The following is a 25401-nucleotide window of genomic DNA, read 5'->3' on the forward strand; positions in this document are numbered from 1 at the left end:
AGAGAAGCTTGATAAACATTATGGTGACTCTGCACCTTCGATTAGAACAGTTTATAAGTGGTTTCAAAATTTTCGGAGTGGCCATATGAGCACAAGTGACGCTGAACGTTCTGGACGCCCTGTTGAGGTTACTACTCCAGAAATCATTGATAAAATCCATGATATGGTGATGGATGACAGAAGAGTGAAGGTGCGTGAGATTGCTAGTGCTGTGGGCATCTCGAATGACCGGATACATAATATTTTGCATCAACATTTGGACATGACAAAGCTATCCGCAAGATGGGTGCCGCGATTGCTCACGCTTGACCAAAAACGAAATCGTGTGAAGTGTTGCAAGGACGGTTTGCAGCTGTTCCAGAAGAATCCACAGGTCTTTAAGCGTCGTTTCGTCACTGTGGATGAAACATGGATATATCACTACACTCCTGAGACCAAAGAACAATCTAAACAATGGGTTACCAAGGGGGAATCTGCGCCAAAAAAGGCGAAGACCGTTCCTTCGGCCGGAAAGATTATGGCGACTGTCTTTTGGGATTCGCAAGGAATAATCCTCATCGACTATCTGGAAAAGGGTAAAACTATTACAGGTGCATATTATTCATCGTTATTGGACCGTTTGAAAACCGAGCTGCAAGAAAAACGCCCACGATTGGCCCACAAAAAAGTCCTTTTTCATCACGACAACGCACTAGCTCACACCTCAGCAGTTGTGGTCGCAAAATTAATGGAAATAGGGTTCCAACTCGTTTCATATCCCCCCTATTCTCCAGACTTGGCTCCCTCGGACTACTATTTGTTCCCCAATATGAAGAAATGGCTGGCGGGAAAAAGATTTTATTCAAAAGAGGTGGTGATTGCAGAAACGAATGACTATTTTTCAGACTTGGACAAATCCTATTATTCGGAAGGGATCAACAAACTAGAGCAGCGTTGGACGAAGAGTATAAGCCTAAAAGGAGACTATGTTGAAAAATAAAAAAGGTTTACTCCAAAAAATTAAGTAGTTTTTATTTTTGCACGGACTTTTCAAACGACCCTCGTAGCTACAAAGGAAATGCGTATTAAAATTGTATTTGATTATATTACCAATAATGAGAAGTCTGCTTTTGCATATCTCCGACGAAGCGTTCATAATTAGGTGTGTATCCAAACAAAGATAATGAATAGGAGCGGGTATCGGTCTAGTGGTTATGAAACGCGGCTTTTTTAAGTGAGAGATCCCGCAGTTCGAATCCAGTGTGTAACGTGTTTTTATTTGTTAGAATTTTTTTTTTAACATAAAGTATGTGCATTCGTACATGCAACACCTAATTTGGTAGCTGGATGTTAGGCCCCGCCTGAATAAATAGGTGATTACTTTAATTTACAAAGATAATGAATATTCAGTATGCGAATCATTAAGCTGGAATTAATGAGTAATTTGAATAAGTAAAAGCCAACACTGGTATATACGAGTTCAAAAAACAAGAGAAGATATCTTAGCTATGTACATTTGGGGATTTTTTACGATTGAATTATGTCAACAATTTTAAAAAATGTCGGGTGGGCCAAGAAGCTTCGCTAGTGGATATAATAAGCAAAAGTAAGCATCTGATGCGATCGCAGTACAACCTCTTACGAGGAAAAGTAAAAGAAAATAACCTTGATGCTTTAAGCTTAAGTTGGAAAAACATAGTAGTGTGGACCTAAATCTTATTTTTATTTTCACAAGTTAAATGCAAAAAAAGAAAAATCTCAAGTCTAGGTCCCTTTGACCTAGCTGTCAATTAAAAGTTTAGTTACAATTAAGTCCTTAAATGGTATAAAAACGGGAGCTATAAAAAAATATTATTTACTAGTTAAAATTTAATATATAAATAATATTCTTTATAATGATGGCATTGTAAATGTTTTTTAACGGAAATTAATTAGCATAATTCAATGCGAAGGGTGATAGAAATAATTAAATATAAATCGTAATTATAACTGTTGAATAATTAGTTCAACTGTAAAGGCAATTTACTCATTGCCAGTAGATTTTTCTCATAGAATTAGTTTTTTATTTTTATAAAGAATTTTACAGTCTACTGCCTTTTAAAAAATTATTTTTAATTAAGGTCACTCTATCACTTTATTCTCTTGGATATCAGACAGTTGCCAACTAAAATGAAAAAATATCTTCTCATCTGACTTTCTCTTACTCTCCCTCTTAAAATATAGTTATTATACAATAATTTACAAATTTGCTCTTAAATTTAATTTTTAAATTCCATTTGGGGGAAATGTTATGAGGTCTCCAGAAGATTAAAAAGTCTGACGTTAATACATTTTCTTATAACAATTACAAAATTATATTATCACTAAATTTTATTCAACTTACTTTGATTTCTCTAACTCTTCTAATAAATGGGTGGGACAGAATATCACAAATTGTATTAAGCTTTAACTTGGTATTCTGACACTAAAGTTATTTTATGAAATTCGTCAACAAGACTATTCTATAATAGAATAGAAAAGAATAAATAGCTAGCCAAACGGTTTACAATCACTGTAGCCATTAACATTACGAGGTGTGGCTATTAAATAACGAGACTATTGCTGTAAAACATTTTATTTTAAATTTAAACATATTTAGTTATTATCACCTTCAATATACACCTCTCCCCTATCACTGCAACGCTCCATGCGAATTTACCATTGTTACAAACAGTGCTGGAAGTATTTTTCTGTCAGCTCCTGCATTATGCGAGCCGCTTTTTCTTTCACAGCTTCAACGGACTGAAATCGTGTTCCTTTTAATGCAGATTTGACTTTTAGGGAACAGATAAATGTCACACGGGGGCCAGGTCAGGCGAATAAGGGCGGTTAGCCTAAAACTGGGATGTTGTACTTTGGCTAGAAACGTCTTGATAGTCAATGCAGTGTGAGCCGGCGCGTTGTCTTGATGGAGAAGCCCATGACTTGTTCTTCCACAAATCGGGCCGTTTTTTCCTTACTCTTTCACGGAGTTAAGCAAGCACATCACAGTAGTAATGTTGATTAACTATAATCGATATTTTCATCCGTTTTGGACGTGGAAGGACGACCTGGGCGGTCATAATCTCCGACGTCTTCTCGGCCATCTTGGAAACGCTTGAACCACTCAAAAACTCGTGCACATGATTAACATTCATCGCCATAAACTTCTTTTAATAAAAGATAAGTTTCAGTAGCGATTTTACCAAGGTATCATGTGAAATCACGACAATTCGTTGCTCTACTACATGTTTAGTATCCATGTTTTCGGCAAAACGAAACTAACACCTCTTACACAAACGACGGTTCCGGTAAGACAAATTTCTCTAAAAACACGTGAGAAGCTGCAATCGAAAGAGAAGGCTTTACGCTGCACAGCTGTCGGTCGTTAGGATTTGGCATATGCATAGTTCTTCTGTAGCAGCATCAGTCTCGTTATTTATTAGCCACACCTCGTATTAACATTAAAACTAAATTCTGTTTTATCATTTCTGTGGGTAAGCCCCATTTTTTTTAAGCATCAGTCTCACTAAACTCATAAATATATAAGCATAATATATTTTTATTATTTCAGTAATTACTTACACAAATAACGCTTGTTAGTGAAGTCATCAGGCTCTCGTGTACGAGCCAGTAATTGCAGACGATTCATGGCAATTGAAATTGTAACGCATCTTTTGTACTCTAACCAAGAATTGGGAAACTACCCAACCTGTAAAAAACATAAGAAAGACATAAATAACAATAATATTAACAAGAATAATGTAAAATTTGATTAGGATTCAAATAACTCATAACTTACTGCATTTCAAAAATTACAATTAAATTGACAAACTTAGTATTAACAATTATTTATTTATTATTGTTGTTTTTGTAAATTGGATTATTGATCGTTTTTTATTTAAAATAAAATAAAACATAGAATTTTATTCGGAATATGTTTCAAATAAAAGTGATAGATATTTAAATGGGTAAATAGAAGATTTTAAAACGAGTTCGTACCATCCTCTAGGTGGTCTAGTAAATAAATCTCCCCTTTCTTGCAAAGTTCTGGATCTTCACCATTAGTCTTCATTGCTAAAAGATCTCCCCAAGTATCTCATATCGTAACTTGGCGTTAGCAACGCAAGCCAGGATGTGAGAAACCGTTTCTTCTCCCTCCTGGCAGAGCCTGCACACAGTTGCAGGTTGAATAACTCTTCATCCTAAGAAGAGTTTGTTTTTTCTAAACTCACCGCTCTTTGTAAGAAAGGCAGCCACCAGATTCTTCTGGTTCTTATTAGTTATTTCTTAACTTCAGAGTACTGCTATGTCCTGAGTTTACACATAGATGGAGCATAAACATTTTACCACCTTTAGATTCCTGCAATATCCTTCCCTAGTGTGTTATGCAACTTCCAAAGCCATTGCTTGAGAACCAATCGCACAATGTTGACCATGGTAATGTCAAGGAGTGGAACTGGAATTGAATCTATGCTACAAGTATTTCCAAGCAAGGGATGAGGTCATTTTACAAGCGGCAAGCGCTTTTACCGTTGCCTCGCTCTATTTAAAAAAAATGAGAATCTCCTAATTTTTAAGGAACACTGTAGATGACTTATTAATCAATAGGGGACCACAAATGATTTGTTTCTGGCTAAAACATAATTTCAAATCTTAGTTTTGGAATCGCGATTGGAAGAAAGTAGACGTCGGAGATGACGCCGAAGAATTTGAGAGAAAGAAGTAATTGAGGAATTGCAGGTAAGTGAAAAGAAAGATCTGATCATTGATAGGATTAATGATTCTGTAAGGCTAATCTAGACGAAAGGGATTGGATCATGTTGATATATTACTAAACTCCTTGGCGTAAAATTGTCTGAAAAATCACAGAATAAATTAAAGTCAAAGGATTTTTGAGAATAGGTTCTTAACGTGGATTCCTCGGAGGCCTGTACACCGATTTTTAAGAGGTGGTATTTACAAACATTAGTTATATTAATATTGAAAATGTGGTTAAATCCGCAGTGCAGAATAATCTCTTTGATTTTATCCATCATCAGCGGTTAGAGATTTCGACTTCACTTACGTTACCGTCTCGCACTACACTTGCTAACTAGTAGATATTAATTAATATTAATATAGATATTAATTAATTTTTATTATTACTTACAGATATTAATATACCTAAATATAAGGGTTAAAAGTAATTATAATATTTTTTTATTTTGCAAGATCGTACACAAAGAGTGCTCCAAAAATAGTTAATAATTCATAATTATTTATTTAAAATTTAAATAAATAATAATTTTGAATAAAAATATACAGGCACTGTAAAGTTTATTAAAACTGTCCGGTAGGACAGTTGTATAAGGGTTGATCATCAAAAACTGCACGAAAAAGCGTTAGGTTTAAAAACACCCAACTTTGACAATTTTTTTCTCTTTTTCTATAAAAGATAAAATTCCCAAATTTTCTTTAAAATATAGGGCAAATCCTCCTTTATGACTGTAATTTTTTTGCAACAACCTAGATTTGATAGATTTTGAGAAAAAAGATGCTGAAAATGAGCAAAAACGGCATTTTCAAAAATTGTTCTTGTTCTTCTTCTTCTTCTTCTTCTTCTTCTTGTTACCTTTTTTGTAAACAACGTAGCGCCTAAACGCGTGAACCGATTTTCATGAATGAGGTGTCATTCGATTCGGAATTTTATGTAGATGTGCCTTTTTGGGGTCTCGACGCTGTACATCGAATGTGAGAGGAGTTAGCCCCCTTTATGTAAGGCCCCCTCCAAAATTATTATTACTAATTACTCTGTAAATCTTGGCCCGATTTTGATAAAATTTGGTAGGGTGATAGGGTTAGGGCTCCCCTACGTAACATTAAAGCGACGATCTGCTCTTACACTTGTTAAGGGGAAGTATAGCAATCGTTGCAAATTATCGACACGTGAACCGATTTGCATGAATGAAGGGTCATTCGAATCGAAATTTTGTACAGATTTGCACTTTAAAAGTCTCGACGCCGTGCCTCATAAGGAGGGGAGTTTGCCCCACCCAAATAAGGCCCTTTCTAAAACTATTATTACCAATTAAAACTGTCCGGTAGGACAGTTGTATAAGGGTTGATCGTCAAAAAGTGCACGAAAAAGCGTAACGTTGAAAAAGACCCAACTTTGACAATTTTTTTCTCTTTTTCTACTAAAGATAAAATTCCCAAATTTTCTTTAAAATATGGGGCAAATCCTCCTTTATAGCTGTAATTTTTTTGCAACAACCCAGATTTTCTATAACGCTTAGTCCGATTTTGATAAAATTCAGCTCGAATAAGTGGTTAAAGCTCCTCTACGTTGCTGATGCTCTTGCACCTACTAAGAGGAAGTACTGCAATCATTTAAATTATCAATGAGTGAACCGATTTAAATCAATGAATTGTCGTTCGATTAAAAGATCTTTGCCTCTTTGCCTTTTAGGAAGAAGTACTGCAATCGTAGTTTATTTTTCTTACTCCTCTTAAAAGGAAGTACTGAAATCGCAGTTTAATTTTGCTATTTACGTACAAATACCTTCCTATGTTATTCAAAATGCTTTTTCAAAAAAATTGTTATTGAGGATGGTTTGGGGGAACGCAACTATAATCATTCTTTAAAAAGATCTCTCCATTGGTAGTTACGGTTCCGACTTAACACCTTATCAGGTTATAATGATAGAATTGTTTATTCCAAATTTTAAAAAAATCTGTAAAGAAGATATGTAACTTTGTAAAATAATAAACAAAAAGGAAAATCTATCCAAAAGGTACAAAAATCTCCTTAACAAAAACTTACAGTTTTAAAAGTTAAGTATAAGGGTTGATTAAACGCCAAAAGGTACACAAATCAGCGAGTACCCAACATTTCATTAATAGTTAAGTAATTCTACTGCATTAATTTTCATTAATAAGTTATTTTTTAGAATTTATTAGATGTCACAGACCCTTATGCTGGCCACTTCATTTATAATATTTTTTTGTTATAATTATGATAAATCACATAAATATGTACATGCATGTTAAAGTAGAAAAAGACAAAGTTAGAGTAGGCTACTGTCTTGAATTCGTCTTACCGAAATATTCGTGAGCACAAATAACACACAGTTAATAACAAGTAGATTATTCAACAACAATTATTCATTTTTCAATTGTAATTTAATTTAGTTCCCCTAATTTTACTTATAGTAAAATCCTGGAATAATTAGCTGTCCTAAAAATATGCATATCTTATTTACTTTATATTACATATATACAACATTGTGGGATGAATACCTAGATTGAGAATGTAATTGAAGAAAACTATATTATTTGCGATAAAGCCAGATAATTATTACCTATTATTATAAACGTTTGACTACTACATAAAATAACAATTACTTTAATCGAAGAATGAACTTAAACCGACGATTTTTATTTAAAATAAAAATAAATAAATAAAATAAACAAAATCATTGGTGTAAGTTTTTTATAAAAAAAAGTTTTGAATTTTTTTTAAAATTTTTTATAACGTTTTTCTTTTTAACCTGTAATTAATAGTTTGATTATTATAGATAACTAGATATTACAGTCAATCTACAGTGCTACTTGAACATATATTTTGTTGACGAAAATGGCCAGCATAAGGGTCTGTGACATCTAATAAATTCTAAAAAATAACTTATTAATGAAAATTAATGCAGTAGAATTACTTAACTATTAATGAAATGTTGGGTACTCGCTGATTTGTGTACTTAGTAAAGTAATGTACATATGTCTTCATAACTATAACCTAACCCTAAATTACTTATCAATGTTCATTAGTTTCAATGTTTTTTTTTTGCGATAAAGTTCTCACTAATTACCTAAATATAATTAATTATTATACCTAAATAAGCCAACAAAAATTGGGTAAACTCGTCATGTCCGCTCAAATTAATGAAGGGGCAAAGGGACCTCACTAAAAAAAAAGAAGGGTTTTGAACCCTTGCTTTTGAGAGATCCCTACGTGCCTACCCTAAAACCAAAACTGCATTAAAACAATTTTCCTAGAAAAATTGGTACAATAAAGTTATAAATGAGCCGTTTATTTTGAAAGTGGGGAAGTCCATTTTTGAAAAAAATGAAGATAATGGTAATTATAGATAAAACTTAGTATGATATTTTTATCTGTAAACAATTTAGAATTAAAAAAAATTCAGAATTCTAATATTTGGGAGATGGAAGTTTTAGCTCTTAACAATATTGTAAATATGTTTAATTTGAAAATGGTGCAAGTCCATCTTAGGTTGAAATTATTTAACCGTACAGCAAAATGTAACTCCGGTTGCTGAATGGTGAAGCAAATGTGATGGTTTATCATCATGTCTTATCTATCTATCTTTGATATTGGTAGTCGGTGATGGTACAATATTTCATAAAATTTATTATTATTTAATAATAATAAGTCCATCTTAATTTTGTGTTTCGATAATAACACCAACATCGGGAAATTTTAGTACTATTGGCTCTGAAAAACTGTAAATTGTATAACATTCGACTTATATTATCGGCTATCAAGTAAGTTGTGTTGTTTTGAGCTCGGTGTACGAAAAACGTTTCATTATTTGAAAATTAATAACGGATTGTAGTTTATTTTATAAAAAGAAAAAATGGCTGAAACCGATTACAACGGTAATTATAACTCTGATGCATCTGAAAGTGAATTTGGTAGGTAACAAAAATAATATAAAAATGCTTTTCTGGGTAATAACGCCATTTCAATAAAAGGCAATTCGGACCAAAATAATTCAAAAAAATATTATGAAATATTTATCCATTTAAATCAACGATTACAATAATTCATTAATTTTGAAAGTGAGGCAAGTCCATTTAGTTATAATAAAACCTTTATTTTTCTTAGCCAGCACTATAAACACTATTGGATTATAAACTTACATTATCTAACACCACAAAATACAAAAAAATATGTCTATTAATATTTACCAATATTTTTAAATTTATTGAACCGCAAAACCTTAAATAGCTCGAAATAACAAAAAATGGACTTGACCCACTTTCAAAATAAACGGCACATATATGACTTAAAGTAATGATTTTGGGAGTATTGAGGAGCGGTCAATCAATAAATTCAAACACAAATTTTTGTTTCATCTCACCAAAGTGACGATAAAGATCGCTGTTAAACATTATTATTTTGTTTAGTCGTATTTAGAAATTTAAGTTTAGATAACAAGTTATCGTCTATTACTAATCGCCAGAAAATGATTTCTTAAAAAGACAAAAAGATAAATGGATGATAAGTTGTTTTGTTTAAAAAGTAGAATATCCCAGTTTATCAGCGATACACTGTTGGAGTTATCACAAATATTATTCAATTTTGTTGGTAATATCTCGAAGGATGTCAGGGCCATTTCCTCTCACATTAAAAATAGTTTTTTATTGCATTTTTATTTTTAAACAAAAAATCTGATAAAACATTATCACTAAAAAAAAAATAAAAAAAAATCTAATCAGAATAGAAATTTGGGATTCCGCCGAGATGTTGGTTTTTCCTTCTTTTGTAACTATTTTATCTTATAGGGCTTACTAAATGCATTTTTCACAACCTCCAAAACAAAATTTGGTGTACAGCTCTCTCATGATTCTCCTCCACTGAAATTTTGTTTCCTTGATTCAGTTTTAAAAGGCAAATATCAAGAAGTGGGAATTACCAAAACTAGATTCTCATTTAGGCGAGAAATATCCAACAATTAAAAAGTTTGCTGCACAAATTTGATTTTATTTTGGGATTACGTACTTGTGTGAGCAACTACGAGGGTCGTTTGAAAAGTCCGTGCAAAGTCAGAGAGATAGCACTACTGGCGCGTAACGAGGTTATGTTTAGTTAGTAGCATCTCTTGGAAGAACACACACCAAGTTTCAGCCAGATCGGTCTATTTCTTTGTGTTTGGCATTCGTTTGAATCGAGGAAGTCGAGTGATTTTCAAAAAATGGACGAAAAAAAATTTCGTGTGTTGATTAAACACTACTTTATGAAAGGCAAAACGCCTCAGGAGACTAAAGAGAAGCTTGATAAACATTATGGTGACTCTGCACCTTCGATTAGAACAGTTTATAAGTGGTTTCAAAATTTTCGGAGTGGCCATATGGGCACAAGTGACGCTGAACGTTCTGGACGCCCTGTTGAGGTTACTACTCCAGAAATCATTGATAAAATCCGTGATATAGTGATGGATGACAGAAGAGTGAAGGTGCGTGAGATTGCTAGTGCTGTGGGCATCTTGAATGAACGGGTACATAATATTTTGCATCAACATTTGGACATGACAAAGCTATCCGCAAGATGGGTGCCGCGATTGCTCACGCTAGACCAAAAACGAAATCGTGTGAAGTGTTGCAAGGACGGTTTGCAGCTGTTCCAGAAGAATCCGCAGGACTTTAAGCGTCGTTTCGTCACTGTGGATGAAACATGGATACATCACTACACTCCTGAGCCCAAAGAACAATCTAAACAATGGGTTACCAAGGGGGAATCTGCGCCAAAAAAGGCGAAGACCGTTCCTTCGGCCGGAAAGATTATGGCGACTGTCTTTTGGGATACGCGATAGGAATAATCCTCATCGACTATCTGGAAAAGGGTAAAACTATTACAGGTGCATATTATTCATCGTTATTGGACCGTTTGAAAACCGAGCTGCAAGAAAAACGCCCACGATTGGCCCACAAAAAAGTCCTTTTCCATCACGACAACGCACCAGCTCACACCTCAGCAGTTGTGGTCGCAAAATTAATGGAAATAGGGTTCCAACTCGTTTCACATCCCCCCTATTCTCCAGACTTGGCTCCCTCGGACTACTATTTGTTCCCCAATATGAAGAAATGGCTGGCGGGAAAAAGATTTTATTCAAACGAGGAGGTGATTGCAGAAACGAATGGCTATTTTTCAGACTTGGACAAATCCTATTATTCGGAAGGGATCAACAAACTAGAGCAGCGTTGGACGAAGTGTATAAGCCTAAAAGGAGACTATGTTGAAAAATAAAAAAGGTTTACCCCAAAAAATTAAGTAGTTTTTATTTTTGCACGGACTTTTCAAACGACCCTCGTATTTACGTCCATGAAATTAAATCCAACGGCTTACAGATCAAGATTAACAGATAAACATCTGTCTGCCTTAAATGAAGATGGTCTGTTCTCAATCTCTGACTCCAGATATTGGAAAACTAGTGCGAGAAAAGCGCTGGCTAGTTTCGGGTGAAAAAGAAAAACTTTAGTTTTATAAGTACACTAAATAGAATAAATGTATAAATAAAAGCAATTATATAGTTTTTTTAATTAACCTATCCGCATTCCTGAATCCTCATTTCAGAATATAAATTTAACAAAATTGCAAATATGATGTGGCCTGCGTTAAGTCTTGCCTGTAGCTTCAAATGGCTCGTGTTTTAATTGAATTGTTGACAACCTATAGAGGAAAGCATAACCACAACCTTTCTTTTCCAAAATTGCCCTTATTTGAATTTTTAAAGTAAAATGTTACAAATAAATGTACTAATTGGTACGCCATGTTAAAAAAAAAAATGTAGGAGCCATTTCCTAGAAAGTTCTTAAAAAACTGTTTTTTTTTTTTTTAAATTTGGTACTGATTTTGACCCAAACATTGGGACAGAAGGAATTTTCATCAAACTTCAAGTTTCTGTCGATATTTGTCTTTAATTTATGGTGGATATATCGACACAGATTGACTGGTAGACACACACAAACCAATTTACCAAAATCATTTTTTCGAATAGAATACCACCTCTAGCAAGTTGAGTAACAGAAATTAAAAAAAACTCCTTATTCACCAGATTCAATTTTCAATTTCTAGATTAGAGAGCTGCTTCTATCTGTTGAGCAAAGTGGGTACTAACGCCACGCTGTACCACACCATAAAGAAGTATTGCGTCCATGCTAATATTTTAAATACAGGTTTTGAAATTCCTAATGTAAGTGTTGATTGATTTATTTTATTTTTAGATAAAATTGGTCAGCCTTTCAAAATTTTCATTTCAAAGTCCCACATTTAATATTTCATTAATGTGTCACAAAAAAAAAATATTTGTTAAAATTATCCAGGAATACTCCAGATGCATTTGTCAGATTGCAGGTTGGCCATACTCATTTAATTTCAAAAAAAAATTAAACGTACGGTCTTTTTATGGCAGAAAATCTTAGCCATGCCCGAAAATAGATAGCCTCGTATCTGTTATGCCGCGTTGCTTGACAGCATTGATAGCCCTAGCATCCCTTTTAACTGGACCGCTGATTTGCGAAAGCAATTTCAGATTATTGACTCCGATGATGTCTGGTAAAAACAGTACATAACCGAGGGTAAACTGACTCGATATCTTGGCAAGATTCAACAATAATCAAGGATGTCGAATCTCTGTTAAACGCTAGATTTAACACGTTCCTTAGGAATATTAGCAGTTTTGGTTTAGGTGAACAATACATTCACTTTAAATGTCACATCGATATGAACAGAGTTGCCAGTCAATTAAGATTAATGTCTGAGAAGAAGCCTCAACTGTATATCCTCGGTAGGGTTTATAAATTTAATACTGGTTCCCCCTGCCCGTTATGTGGAAAAAAATCAAGATGAACTAATTCATTTCTTGATTATCTGCCCAATATTGGATGTCTTAAGAGCCAAGTATCTACAGACGCAAAACATTAACTTTTCTTCCAGTATTCAGCCTAAAATTGTGTTGGAGAACCTTTTATGTTATGATTCAGTAAACAAAGTTAAATATACGAGGGTCGTTTGAAAAGTCCGTGCAAAAATAAAAACTACTTAATTTTTTGGGGTAAACCTTTTTTATTTTACAACATAGTCTCCTTTTAGGCTTATACACTTCGTCCAACGCTGCTCTAGTTTGTTGATCCCTTCCGAATAATAGGATTTGTCCAAGTCTGAAAAATAGCCATTCGTTTCTGCAATTACCTCCTCGTTTGAATAAAATCTTTTTCCCGCCAGCCATTTCTTCATATTAGGGAACAAATAGTAGTCTGAGGGAGCCAAGTCTGGAGAATAGGGGGGATGTGAAACGAGTTAGAACCCTATTTCCATTAATTTTGCGACCACAACTGCTGAGGTGTGAGCTGGTGCGTTGTCGTGATGGAAAAGGACTTTTTTGTGGGCCAATCGTGGGCGTTTTTCTTGCAGCTCGGTTTTCAAACGGTCCAATAACGATGAATAATATGCACCTGTAATAGTTTTACCCTTTTCCAGATAGTCGATGAGGATTATTCCTTGCGAATCCCAAAAGACAGTCGCCATAATCTTTCCGGCCGAAGGAACGGTCTTCGCCTTTTTTGGCGCAGATTTCCCCTTGGTAACCCATTGTTTAGATTGTTCTTTGGTCTCAGGAGTGTAGTGATGTATCCATGTTTCATCCACAGTGACGAAACGACGCTTAAAGTCCTGCGGATTCTTCTGGAACAGCTGCAAACCGTCCTTGCAACACTTCACACGATTTCGTTTTTGGTCAAGCGTGAGCAATCGCGGCACCCATCCATTTGTCATGTCCAAATGTTGATGCAAAATATTATGTACCCGTTCATTCGAGATGCCCACAGCACTAGCAATCTCACGCACTTTCACTCTTCTGTCATCCATCACCATATCATGGATTTTATCAATGATTTCTGGAGTAGTAACCTCAACAGGGCGTCCAGAACGTTCAGCGTCACTTGTGCCCATATGGCCACTCCGAAAATTTTGAAACCACTTATAAACTGTTCTAATCGAAGGTGCAGAGTCACCATAATGTTTATCAAGCTTCTCTTTAGTCTCCTGAGGCGTTTTGCCTTTCATAAAGTAGTGTTTAATCAACACACGAAATTCTTTTTCGTCCATTTTTTGAAAATCACTCGACTTCCTCGATTCGAACGAATGCCAATCACAAAGAAATAGACCGATCTGGCTGAAACTTGGTGTGTGTTCTTCCAAGAGATGCTACTAACTAAACATAACCTCGATACGCGCCAGTGGTGCTATCTCTCTGACTTTGCACGGACTTTTCAAACGACCCTCGTATGTACTTTTTTATAACTAACTCAATAAAAATTAGAAATTTGTTCTCATTAATTTAATAAGTTTTTTCTTTATTGTATATATTATTATTTTTATCCGTAAAGTGAATCTATTTTTGTTTTTGTTCTCTTTCTTTTTTCATGTATCTTTTGTATTTTATCCATGTAAAGGCACGGGTCAACCCCTTGCTACAATTTATTGTATTATAAGCAAGTAACAATAAATAATAATAATAAATAATAAATACCTAAACAAAAACAAACCTAAAAGGCAAAATATAATAATAATAGTCTTTAACACCAATATTTGTTTTTTGTTAACAAAATTTATTGAATACAAATTTAATAACTCATTACCATTAAATAAAAATTGGTTATTACATGAAATCATTACTAAAATAAAATATAATTTAATCAAAATTAAATTACTGAAATTCCTATCTTCAGTTTTGATTAATGATTGATAATTAAGCCTATCTTTGGGCAAAGATCTCTCCATGGTAATTCCAGATGATTTGATTATAAGCTGACCTCAACTAAAGCACCCAAGGAAATTTTCTGATCTCATCACACCAACTGGAGATGTGGTTATTTCTTTTCCTAACGTTTCCTATAGGAAGTCATTCTGTTGATCTCCTCGTCCAATTATCTTATTTCCTTCATGCAACGTGTCCAGCCCATTTCCATTTGAATATCAATGCAACTTTCACCGCATCAGCTACTCCAGTACTCTTTCTAATCTCACAGTTCCTCATTTGCTGATATTTTTTTAGTCCAAATATATATATATATTTTGTTCTACTGAAGCTTTGGTCGCTTGTTAGCTTTCCGGGTCAAGGTACATACCTTTTTCTTAAGGTCTTCATCAAATACCTTTTTTCTTCAAAATAAAAGATTGAAATTTCCATTAGTTTTTCTATTTCTCTTAGGTCAGCGTTTCCCAAACTTTTTTGGCTCGCGTACCACTTGGTAGTACAATCATGCTAAATTGTACCACTTTGAAAAAATGATTGTATTTCGTGAAATTTGTTATTCCGAGTGTGTTATTTTATTATTATCATCTTTATTTGTATAGAGATACAATGTATCTGTTACAAAGGAGTTCAAGTTCATTTTATAAACTTTGTAGTGTAAGTTCTTAATTTAAAACTTTTTTTTAAATTAAATTTAATGTTGCTTGGATTGAGCTTACTCTTTACACAGATTTTTACATAGTTATCATTTAAGTTCTGTCACATGATAATTCTATTAAATTTTCTTTCTCTTTTATTAATAATGATGCAGCTTTTCCTAAATTTTCTTTATAGAAGGTGTTTGAAATTCAGTTATCATTTGTGTTTTCGGGTTTTGGAAAATACTTCATGAAAGACAATTTTAATCCTGTTGAATGTGCTATTATATTTTCTCGTATATCTTGAGACAGATTAACCTTATGATTTAATTTTTTAAAATGTTTTATGTCCACCATTATTGATTATTTTTCGCGTACCACCAACTAGCAACTCGCGTACCATAGGTTGGGAAACGCTGTCTTAGATGAATCAGCCGCCACAAAAGTTGAGTAATACTCAGCACAATTATTATTATTTTGATGATTTAAGGCGCGTCAATATCTAGGGTTATTGGCGCCCGGAGCTTTTTTCAGTGCACTGCCGGCCTCCGGACAGTGTTCTCTCGTTACAGACAACACTGTCCATCACCGGACAGTGAACTGTAAGAAGCTCCTAGGAAGAGAAAATCTAAAGGTCAGCAGCTGGATTCGAACCCGGGACCTCCGCGTGGGAGTCCAGTATGCTAACCTCATAGCTAATCCCTTCCCTGCTATATTATTATTATTATTATTACTATTTTTTTTTTTTTTTTTTTTTTTTTTTTGGCGCATCAACATCTGAGGTTATTAGCGCCCGGAGCTTTTTCCAGTGCACTGCCGGCCTCCGGACAGTGTTCTCTCGTTACAGACAACGCTGTCCATCACCGGACAGTGAGCTGTAAGAAGCTCCTAGGAAGAGAAAATCTAAGGGCCAGCTGCTGGATTCGAACCCGGGACCTCCGCGTGGGAGTCCAGTATGCTAACCTCATAGCTAATCCCTTCCCTTATTATTACTATTATTATTATTTTGTATCTTTCGTCTTAGAAAAAAAGAAAAAATAATCAACATAATTTTTATTATTTTGTTAAAAAACTTGGAGAAATTTTGGATTTTTCTTTAACATTTTCTAATCATTTTTATTATACTTGCGTTCGAAACTGGACTTTTGAAACTCGAGAGTTTTTTTAAAAAAAGTAAATCGTATAATTTTAGAAAAATCACTTCTATTCAAAGACTTGATTACGTTTTTGCCAGAACTCAGTTAGTATTAGCTTCAATAAACTGACCTCAAGTGAACTCTAGGCCCAATGAGTGGGTACGAAACAAATTTATAAGATTCATTGTTTTTAAATTAGAAATCAACGTCATTGACAGTTAACCTTTCCAATAGAAGATTTCAGGCATGTATATTATTCCTTGCAATATTACTAAACAAATGAAATTGTCCTTTAATTATCTCTTCTTACATTTAAAATAATGCCTGTTTTAACAGCCGGAGGCTTTACGTTGAACTACCGATTACGTATACGAGGGTCGTTTGAGAAGTCCGTGCAAAGTCAGAGAGATAGCACCACTGGCGCGTATCGAGGTTATGTTTAGTTAGTAGCATCTCTTGGAAGAACACACACCAAGTTTCAGCCAGATCGGTCTATTTCTTTGTGTTTGGCAATCGTTTGAATCGAAGAAGCCGAGTGATTTTCAAAAAATGGACGAAAAAGAATTTCGTGTGTTGATTAAACACTACTTTATGAAAGGCAAAACGCCTCAGGAGACTAAAGAGAAGCTTGATAAACATTATGGTGACTCTGCACCTTCGATTAGAACAGTTTATAAGTGGTTTCAAAATTTTCGGAGTGGCCATATGGGCACAAGTGACGTTGAACGTTCTGGACGCCCTTTTGAGGTTACTACTCCAGAAATCATTGATAAAATCCATGATATGGTTATGGATGACAGAAGAGTGAAGGTGCGTGAGATTGCTAGTGCTGTGGGCATCTCGAATGAACGGGTACATAATATTTTGCATCAACATTTGGACATGACAAAGCTATCCGCAAGATGGGTGCCGCGATTGCTCACGCTTGGCCAAAAACGAAATCGTGTGAAGTGTTGCAAGGACGGTTTGCAGCTGTTCCAGAAGAATCCGCAGGACTTTAAGCGTCGTTTCGTCACTGTGGATGAAACATGGATACATCACTACACTCCTGAGACCAAAGAACAATCTAAACAATGGGTTACCAAGGGGAAATCTGCGCCAAAAATGGCGAAGACCGTTCCTTCGGCCGGAAAGATTATGGCGACTGTCTTTTTGGATTCGCAAGGAATAATCCTCATCGACTATCTGGAAAAGGGTAAAACTATTACAGGTGCATATTATTCATCGTTATTGGACCGTTTGAAAACCGAGCTGCAAGAAAAACGCCCACGATTGGCCCACAAAAAAGTCCTTTTCCATCACGACAACGCACCAGCTCACACCTCAGCAGTTGTGGTCGCAAAATTAATGGAAATAGGGTTCCAACTCGTTTCACATCCCCCCTATTCTCCAGACTTGGCTCCCTCGGACTACTATTTGTTCCCCAATATGAAGAAATGGCTGGCGGGAAAAAGATTTTATTCAAACGAGGAGGTGATTGCAGAAACGAATGGCTATTTTTCAGACTTGGACAAATCCTATTATTCGGAAGGGATCAACAAACTAGAGCAGCGTTGGACGAAGTGTATAAGCCTAAAAGGAGACTATGTTGAAAAATAAAAAAGGTTTACCCCAAAAAATTAAGTAGTTTTTATTTTTGCACGGACTTTTCAAACGACTCTCGTAGTGGACGGAGTCGACTAGCAGCAAACATAAAGTTCTCACATTAAACTTTAAATAAAATCCAAGTCCTAGAGGAATCGAATCCCGTACCTACAACACACCTTAGCTTTGCAGATCACACCTCCAAACCCCGCTCGGCTATCATGAAACCTTCTTCTACATTTATATATGTTTCATTGCAACAGTAAAAATTATTTTACATTAGAAGTCAATTCCCTATTTTATATTAACTCTGTAAATCAAATCAATGCTATATGTGATTATGTCAAATTATCTTTACAAAAAAGAAGTTTTTTAATCAATGAGTGGTAATTTTTTAAAAAAGCTAAGAAAGCTATGATCTGATGTAAGACAGAAAGGAGAAGAAAAGCTCTTGGGAAGTTTAAATAATTTTGTTGTCACGAATTTAAATTTATTATTTTGAGTATTTTTATATAGCATTTATGTATTAATCATTTGTCAACATTCTATGTCAAACTCCATGCTAAGGGGATAAGCCCCAAAAGCATTATGTAATAAATAAAATAAATAAATTAGAAGTTAATTCTGGAAAAAACAGTTAAATAAATTATTTTTTCGAATATTTAAGAATCATAATGAAGTTTGTAATGAAAATGACTTCTCTACATCAATTAGCAAAGTAAATTTTTTAAAATAGAAATTTTTGGAATATAACTGCATTATTATTTTAGTTATAGATAAGTAGGATTTATTTATATGTTTCATTTTCAATAATTCATTTTTATTTCATTGTTTTATAGTAGCATTGTAAACAAGTGTATTCACCAAGTGCTATTAAAACTAGTACTGCTACTTGCATTTTTTTTTTTAAACAAAATTGTTTACTTAAATGTAAAGCAATGCATAATAAACTGTTACAAAATAATGTATACATTTAAATGGTTAAAGATGACTCTAAAGATATAAAAAAAATAAATGAATTAACTTTTTTTCTAAAAATTATTTGGTAATAGTGATAAGAACTAATAGATAAAACACTTTTAAAAACATTTGTATGACAAGAAGTCAAGTTATCTATAATAGTTTGAACAGTAACTAATTCTATTTTTGTAACAACTACCACATGTACACTAAGTTATTTACTGAAACTTGCATGATTTGATATTACTGAGATATGTGGAAATACCGATCAGTTTGTTTTTTTTCTTTTCTTTTATTGTCAATGGAATATTACTAAATAGATTTTTCAACAGAGATTGCATTCCAACGAGAAAAAATCAATTCAAATCAAATGCTGTAAACACTCACGCCAATTTATCTTTCTGTAATTTTTAAAGTTCTAACTTAAAAACTTCAAATTTTAACTAAAAGTTAGATGACCTTCAATATACAGTGAGTTAAAAAAAGTATTGGCAAAATGTATTAGTTTTTTTTCTCCTTAGGGTGGGAGTTCATAGGAAAATCGCGCATAAAAATAAATTTATATTTATTATTAATTTTTAGAGAAAGTATAACGATCTTGTCAAAATTTCAATCTCGTGTTTTCACCAAAAATATTCACTTCGAGGTCCACTGAGTAAAAAAAAAAAAAAAATTGGTCAGTAATTGTGATTAATTGTCTGTCTCTTGGAATGTGTGATCAGCATAAATTTAAAAACAAAAAGTTTAAATTTTATATCCAGTTTAGATATCGGATATGACAATAAAATTTTGGATCAAAAAACAAACCAAAAGTAAGTGCCACTTGACTGAATCGATTTTCGAATTTTTTGAGATTTTCTCCAAAATAGCTTTGACAATTTTGTCTTTTTTTTTTTCAACGAGGTATACTGCTTATACGTAGTTCTAAATTTCATTAGTAACTTTTGAAAGTAAAATCCAATTGATGGCTCTCTTATCACGAATGGTAGATGGATTTTCTGTAGCCTGCTAGTTCATTGTAGTGTTTATGGATAGAAGTACTGCATTATATGGGAAATATGCACTAGGCAAGATGGGAGAGATGTACTGGATAAGATGGGATAGATGTACTGGATTAGATGGAAGTTATGTACTGGATGAGATGGGATTTATGTACTGTATTAGATGGGAGAGATGTACTGGATTAGATGGGAGAGATTTACTGGATAAGATAGGATAGATGTTATGGATTAGATGGGATAGATTTGCTGGATTAGATGGGAGTTATGCACTGGATAAGGTGGGATAGATGTGCTGGATTAGATGGGAGAGATGTACTGGATTAGATGGAATAGATGTACTGGATGAGATGGGATTTATGTACTGGATTAGATGGGAGAGATGTACTGGATTAGATGGGAGAGATTTACTGGATAAGATAGGATAGATGTTATGGATTAGATGGGATAGATTTGCTGGATTAGATGGGAGTTATGCACTGGATAAGATGGGATAGATGGTATGGATTAGATGGGAGAGATGTACTGGATAAGATAGGATAGATGTACTGGATTAGATGGGAGAGATTTACTGGATTAGATGGGAGAGATGTACTGATTAGATGGGATAGATGTACTGATTAGATGGGATAGATTTGCTGGATTAGATGGGAGTTATGCACTGGATTAGATGGGAGAGATGTACTGGATTAGATGGGAGAGATTTACTGGATAAGATAGGATAGATGTTATGGATTAGATGGGATAGATTTGCTGGATTAGATGGGAGTTATGCACTGGATAAGATGGGATAGATGGTATGGATTAGATGGGAGAGATGTACTGGATAAGATGGGATAGATGTACTGGATTAGATGGGATTTATGTACTGGATTAGATGGGAGAGATGTACTGGATTAGATGGGAGAGATTTACTGGATAAGATAGGATAGATGTTATGGATTAGATGGGATAGATTTGCTGGATTAGATGGGAGTTATGCACTGGATAAGATGGGAGAGATTTACTGGATTAGATGGGAGAGATGTACTGATTAGATGGGATAGATGTACTGGATTAGATGGGATAGATGTACTGGATTAGATGGGAGAGATGTATGGATTAGATGGGAGAGATGTACTGGATAAGATGGGATAGATGTACTGGATTAGATGGAAGAGGTTTACTGGATTAGATGGGAGAGATTTACTGGATTAGATGGGAGAGATGTATGGATTAGATGGAAGAGATTTACTGGATTAGATGAGAGAGTTAGATGGGGGTATGACATATTACAAAAAAAGTTAAAATCGGGAGTAAAACGATTTTTTATACAAGCGACCTTTCCCTTTGTTTGTTGTAATGTGCGTTTTTACTGGCTATAATGTTGGTAAGAAATATTACGGGTCAAATATGCTAAGTTTAAAGAATATTAATGAGTTAGAACTTACAGAATCGTAGTAGTAGGAGAAAGCCGTACGAGTGTTCACACTTATTTGATTGGATTATTTAATTTATTTTATTCTACTAGTTGAAGAAGTTAGTGTAATTGTGCAGATTTTTTTTTTAATTCCCCGAAAAGTTTTGAAGTTCTCTGAGACCAAAAAATTGGTTTTTAATGAATACTGTGTGTGTGTGTAATGGTGTATGTGAATGTAACCAACGTAACTAAAAAAAAAAAAAATAGCAAAAAAGTTCAAATTTGATTTTTCGCTCAAGAGGATGCTACAATTACATTTTTGGTCAAAATTAGTCAACCGAATGTTACATACTACTTTACAAATTAGTTTTTTAACATTTCTAAAGTATGTTTTCAAGTACCTATCACTTTTATTTGAAACGTTTACTGAGAATGAAATGTTACTGAGAATGAAATGTTTACTGAGAAGTTCTCATAGAACTTCTTTGATTATTTTCCCAGAAAAAGCAATTTTGGGATTGGCAAAAGGGAAATTAGAATCCTGTATAATCTATGTGGTTCAGAACAACAACTTGTAAGCGTGGCAATCTATTGAACTGCAGGGCAATTTTAGCAATCCTTATTATTATACAGCCCGTATTTTAATATTAACTCCATAACATAACGGAATTTAATAAAATAAATAAATTACGGAATTTACGTAGTAAATAAATTTGTAGCAGTTTTAATAACTTTTTTTTTTCTTTTAATAATTCGGAAAAAAATATTAGGATTCTTGATTTCTGTTTCAAAAAATTAAAAAACTAGTGTTGTGTTATGGTCACGACTTGAAGCATCACCTTGGCTAACTATTGTGTAGTTATCATGCTACACTATCTCACGATTCAGTACACAACATATCACAATAAAAAATAAAAAATAAAAATATCCAAACAATATAGAGAAATACTTGTTTACTAAACAAACAACAAACAAGTAAATACAGTTTGTTTATATGTAAACAAACAAAAAATATCAATTCTGACTCAAATTAGATGAAATATTATATCGTAACCAGTGTTTGAAATTAGTGTTTCATTATCAGAAAGCTTAAACAAATTATGCGGACTTTTATCAATCGAAACACGAATTTTATAACGAATTTTCATTTAAATAAACATTCAGAATAAACAAAATGAACAACAACCATTTACTTATAACAATGTAGAACAACATTACTGATCTCTCAGTATAAATATGAAATATCAGTTTTCTATCTTTATTAAATATATAATTGATTCAGTAATCATATTCTTTTTTTAAAACCCTTCTTCGTATAAGAGACAAGCGCGCTAACCAATTATCGCTATTCAAAATGCTAAAAGTTTTCAGTAATTACGGTAGAGCACTCGAAAGACTACAATCTGAACTCGCTATTCAGCGTTCAATTCCGTCCATTAATTGATGCAGAAGCACCGAAAGTGTTTAAACACGCCTTTAAAAAAAAGAAGTTGTATAAATACACTCAACAGCAAAAAAAACCGGACACTCAGATTTGGTCTCATAATTTTGTTAAATACGTTAATCTTTTTAATTTATGGTAAGAATTGGTTTATTTATAAGTTATTTACACAAAATCTGCCACAAATGAATAAGTTTTATTAATTATTTACAAAAATTATAAAATAAAGTAAAAATAAGAAATTAACACATTTTTTTGTAAACTTTATTCTTCATTTTTAACAGGTTTTCTGACAAGGGATGTTCTTCTAATAGTGGGTATTTCTCCCTTATCAACGGCGAAGGGCCCTAACCCTGTCAGGCATTGATGAAATTAAATTTTGGACGTACTCCACCAGCAGAGCATCCCATTCTTAACGAAGAGCAATTTGGAGCTGATTAAAGTCACTAGGAGGAGAATGACGATGTCTAACACGCCTTCCTAAATTATCCCACAAATGTTCTATGGGATTCCTATCGGGATTCGTGCAGGCCAGTCCAGAACTGTGATTCCCAATTGCTTCAAGTATTCGGTAACAATTCTGGCGGTATGTGGGCGAGCATTTTATCCTGCATCAAAATGACTTGGTCACCAATAAATGGAGCAAACGGGATCACAGCCTCTAGGAGCACTTCCTCAATGTACCTCCGAGCAGTCAGAGCCATTATCAATGAAAATCAGTTCAGTGCGGGCGTGGAAATTGATTCCACCCCAAACCATAACTAATCTCCTTTCGAAAGATCGTGACTCGCGAAGAGTGCATTGAGCTAATCGCTCCCCTGATCGTCTCCACACTTTGTCTCGATCGTCTGAGTGGTATAGACCAAAGCGAGACTCATCTGTGAATAAAACTGTTCCCCATTGCACGACAGTCCAATGAAAATGCTGGTCGGCAAATAATACCCCTTTCTCTACGATGCCTTTCCAGAAGTTGGGGCCCTGTCGCGGGGCGCCTTGCTTCCAGTCCACGCTCCCTCAGTCTCCGCCGTACTGTGTCCGAGCTAACACGCGTATTTCGCGCCACTTGAAGCCTGTCCCAAACCTCAGGAGCAATTAAATGGCGGTCCCTTAATACTGAAAGCGTTATAAATCGATCGTCAACTTCAGTTGTGGCCCTTGGTCGGCCAGTGCCAGCCCTCCGCTCGTAACTGCCAGTCTCCCGGAAACGCCGGAGTGCAAATTTAATGGTGGACTTCGCTACTCCAAGGGTTTCTGCGATAGATCGGACGCTCCGACCTTCTCTTGCCAAGGCATCAGCTCGGGCAACGTCTACATTCGAAAGAACCATTATTCTGGACCAAAATTTAAATAAACACGTCTATTAATGATAGAAGAGGCATGGTTAATAAATTAAAGATCTTTAAAGGTGCGAAAACCTGCTTACATTTTAGAAGAGTTCCGTCAGGTAAAGCAGCCTCAAGACAAATAAGCCACATCTGAGTCTTATCTCATGCCCTACTAATCCTGAAGGGATTAGTTCAATGGACTAAGACCCTACATTCTCTGTAATAACCAGATTACCCATAAAAACAAACACATTACTGATAATCAGCTTTTAATATAAAAAATATTAAGTGTCCGGTTTTTTTTGCTGCTGAGTGTATATAAAAATAATAATTTTTTAATCCATGTTATTCAATGTATGAAATGTAGAGTCACTAATTGGCGAAATCTTTACTTTGTTTAACGCTTTTTAATTTTTTAATTAACACTGTCAGTACTTTCCTCTGATTGTGAAGATGTTAATGAAAGTGTTGCTTCAGACTGTCAGTCAGAATTTGAAATAGATATTACTAATATCTTCTTTCACTAACTTTAAGAATGTATCCAAATTACTTATCTGAACTTTGTCCCAAAGAACATATTTTATTGTTCCGAATAATTAATAAATAAACCTTTATTTACATTTCTTTTGCATAATAAATATATGCCTTAAAAAAATTGTTCAAAAATTCTACTATATTTTAAAAGAAACTTTAATGGAACAAATATTAAATTTAAAAAACGTTTGATTTTAAATTATTGTTAAAATATTTTTTGGTAACTAGGCCCAGTTCTGGACAAAAGCTTCTCCCAGATTGTTCATAATTTTTGTTTATCTTGTACCGTTCTTCTCCAATTGGATAATGACCAAAACAATCGAATACTTAACATAATTTTTGTTTATCTTGTACCGTTCTTCTCCAATCGGATAATGACCAAAACAATCGAATACTTAACATAATTTTTGTTTATCTTGTACCGTTCTTCTCCAATTGGATAATGACCAAAACAATCGAATACTTAAAATAATTTTTGTTTATCTTGTACCGTTCTTCTCCAATTGGATAATGACCAAAACAATCGAATACTTAACATAATTTTTGTTTATCTTGTACCGTTCTTCTCCAATTGGATAATGACCAAAACAATCGAATACTTAACATAATTTTTGTTTATCTTGTACCGTTCTTCTCCAATTGGATAATGACCAAAACAATCGAATACTTAACATAATTTTTGTTTATCTTGTACCGTTCTTCTCCAATTGGATAATGACCAAAACAATCGAATACTTAACATAATTTTTGTTTATTTAGTTTCAATAGTGTTTAATGTTTTTAAATAAAAAGGTTATAAAAAAAGAAGAAGTATTTTTCACTGATTTGGAACTCGTTCAAAAGCATCCATTC

General features: G+C 34.0%; 1 protein-coding gene across 1 annotated transcript in view; it reads right to left on the reverse strand.

Moving 5' to 3' along the window:
* The window catches only part of LOC141461771 (torso-like protein), a 55244-nt gene that overhangs the window by 10379 nt on the left and 19464 nt on the right, over nt 1–25401 (reverse strand). The window contains exon 2 of the mRNA XM_074143086.1: nt 3583–3709. Coding sequence (XP_073999187.1) covers nt 3583–3609 — 27 coding nt within the window. The 5' untranslated portion in view covers nt 3610–3709. The remainder of the gene's footprint in view (nt 1–3582; nt 3710–25401) is intronic.

The sequence above is a fragment of the Rhodnius prolixus genome, unplaced genomic scaffold (assembly GCF_049639745.1).
Source record: "Rhodnius prolixus isolate KJV_2025 unplaced genomic scaffold, Rpr scaffold_12, whole genome shotgun sequence".
Lineage (NCBI taxonomy): Eukaryota > Metazoa > Arthropoda > Insecta > Hemiptera > Reduviidae > Rhodnius > Rhodnius prolixus.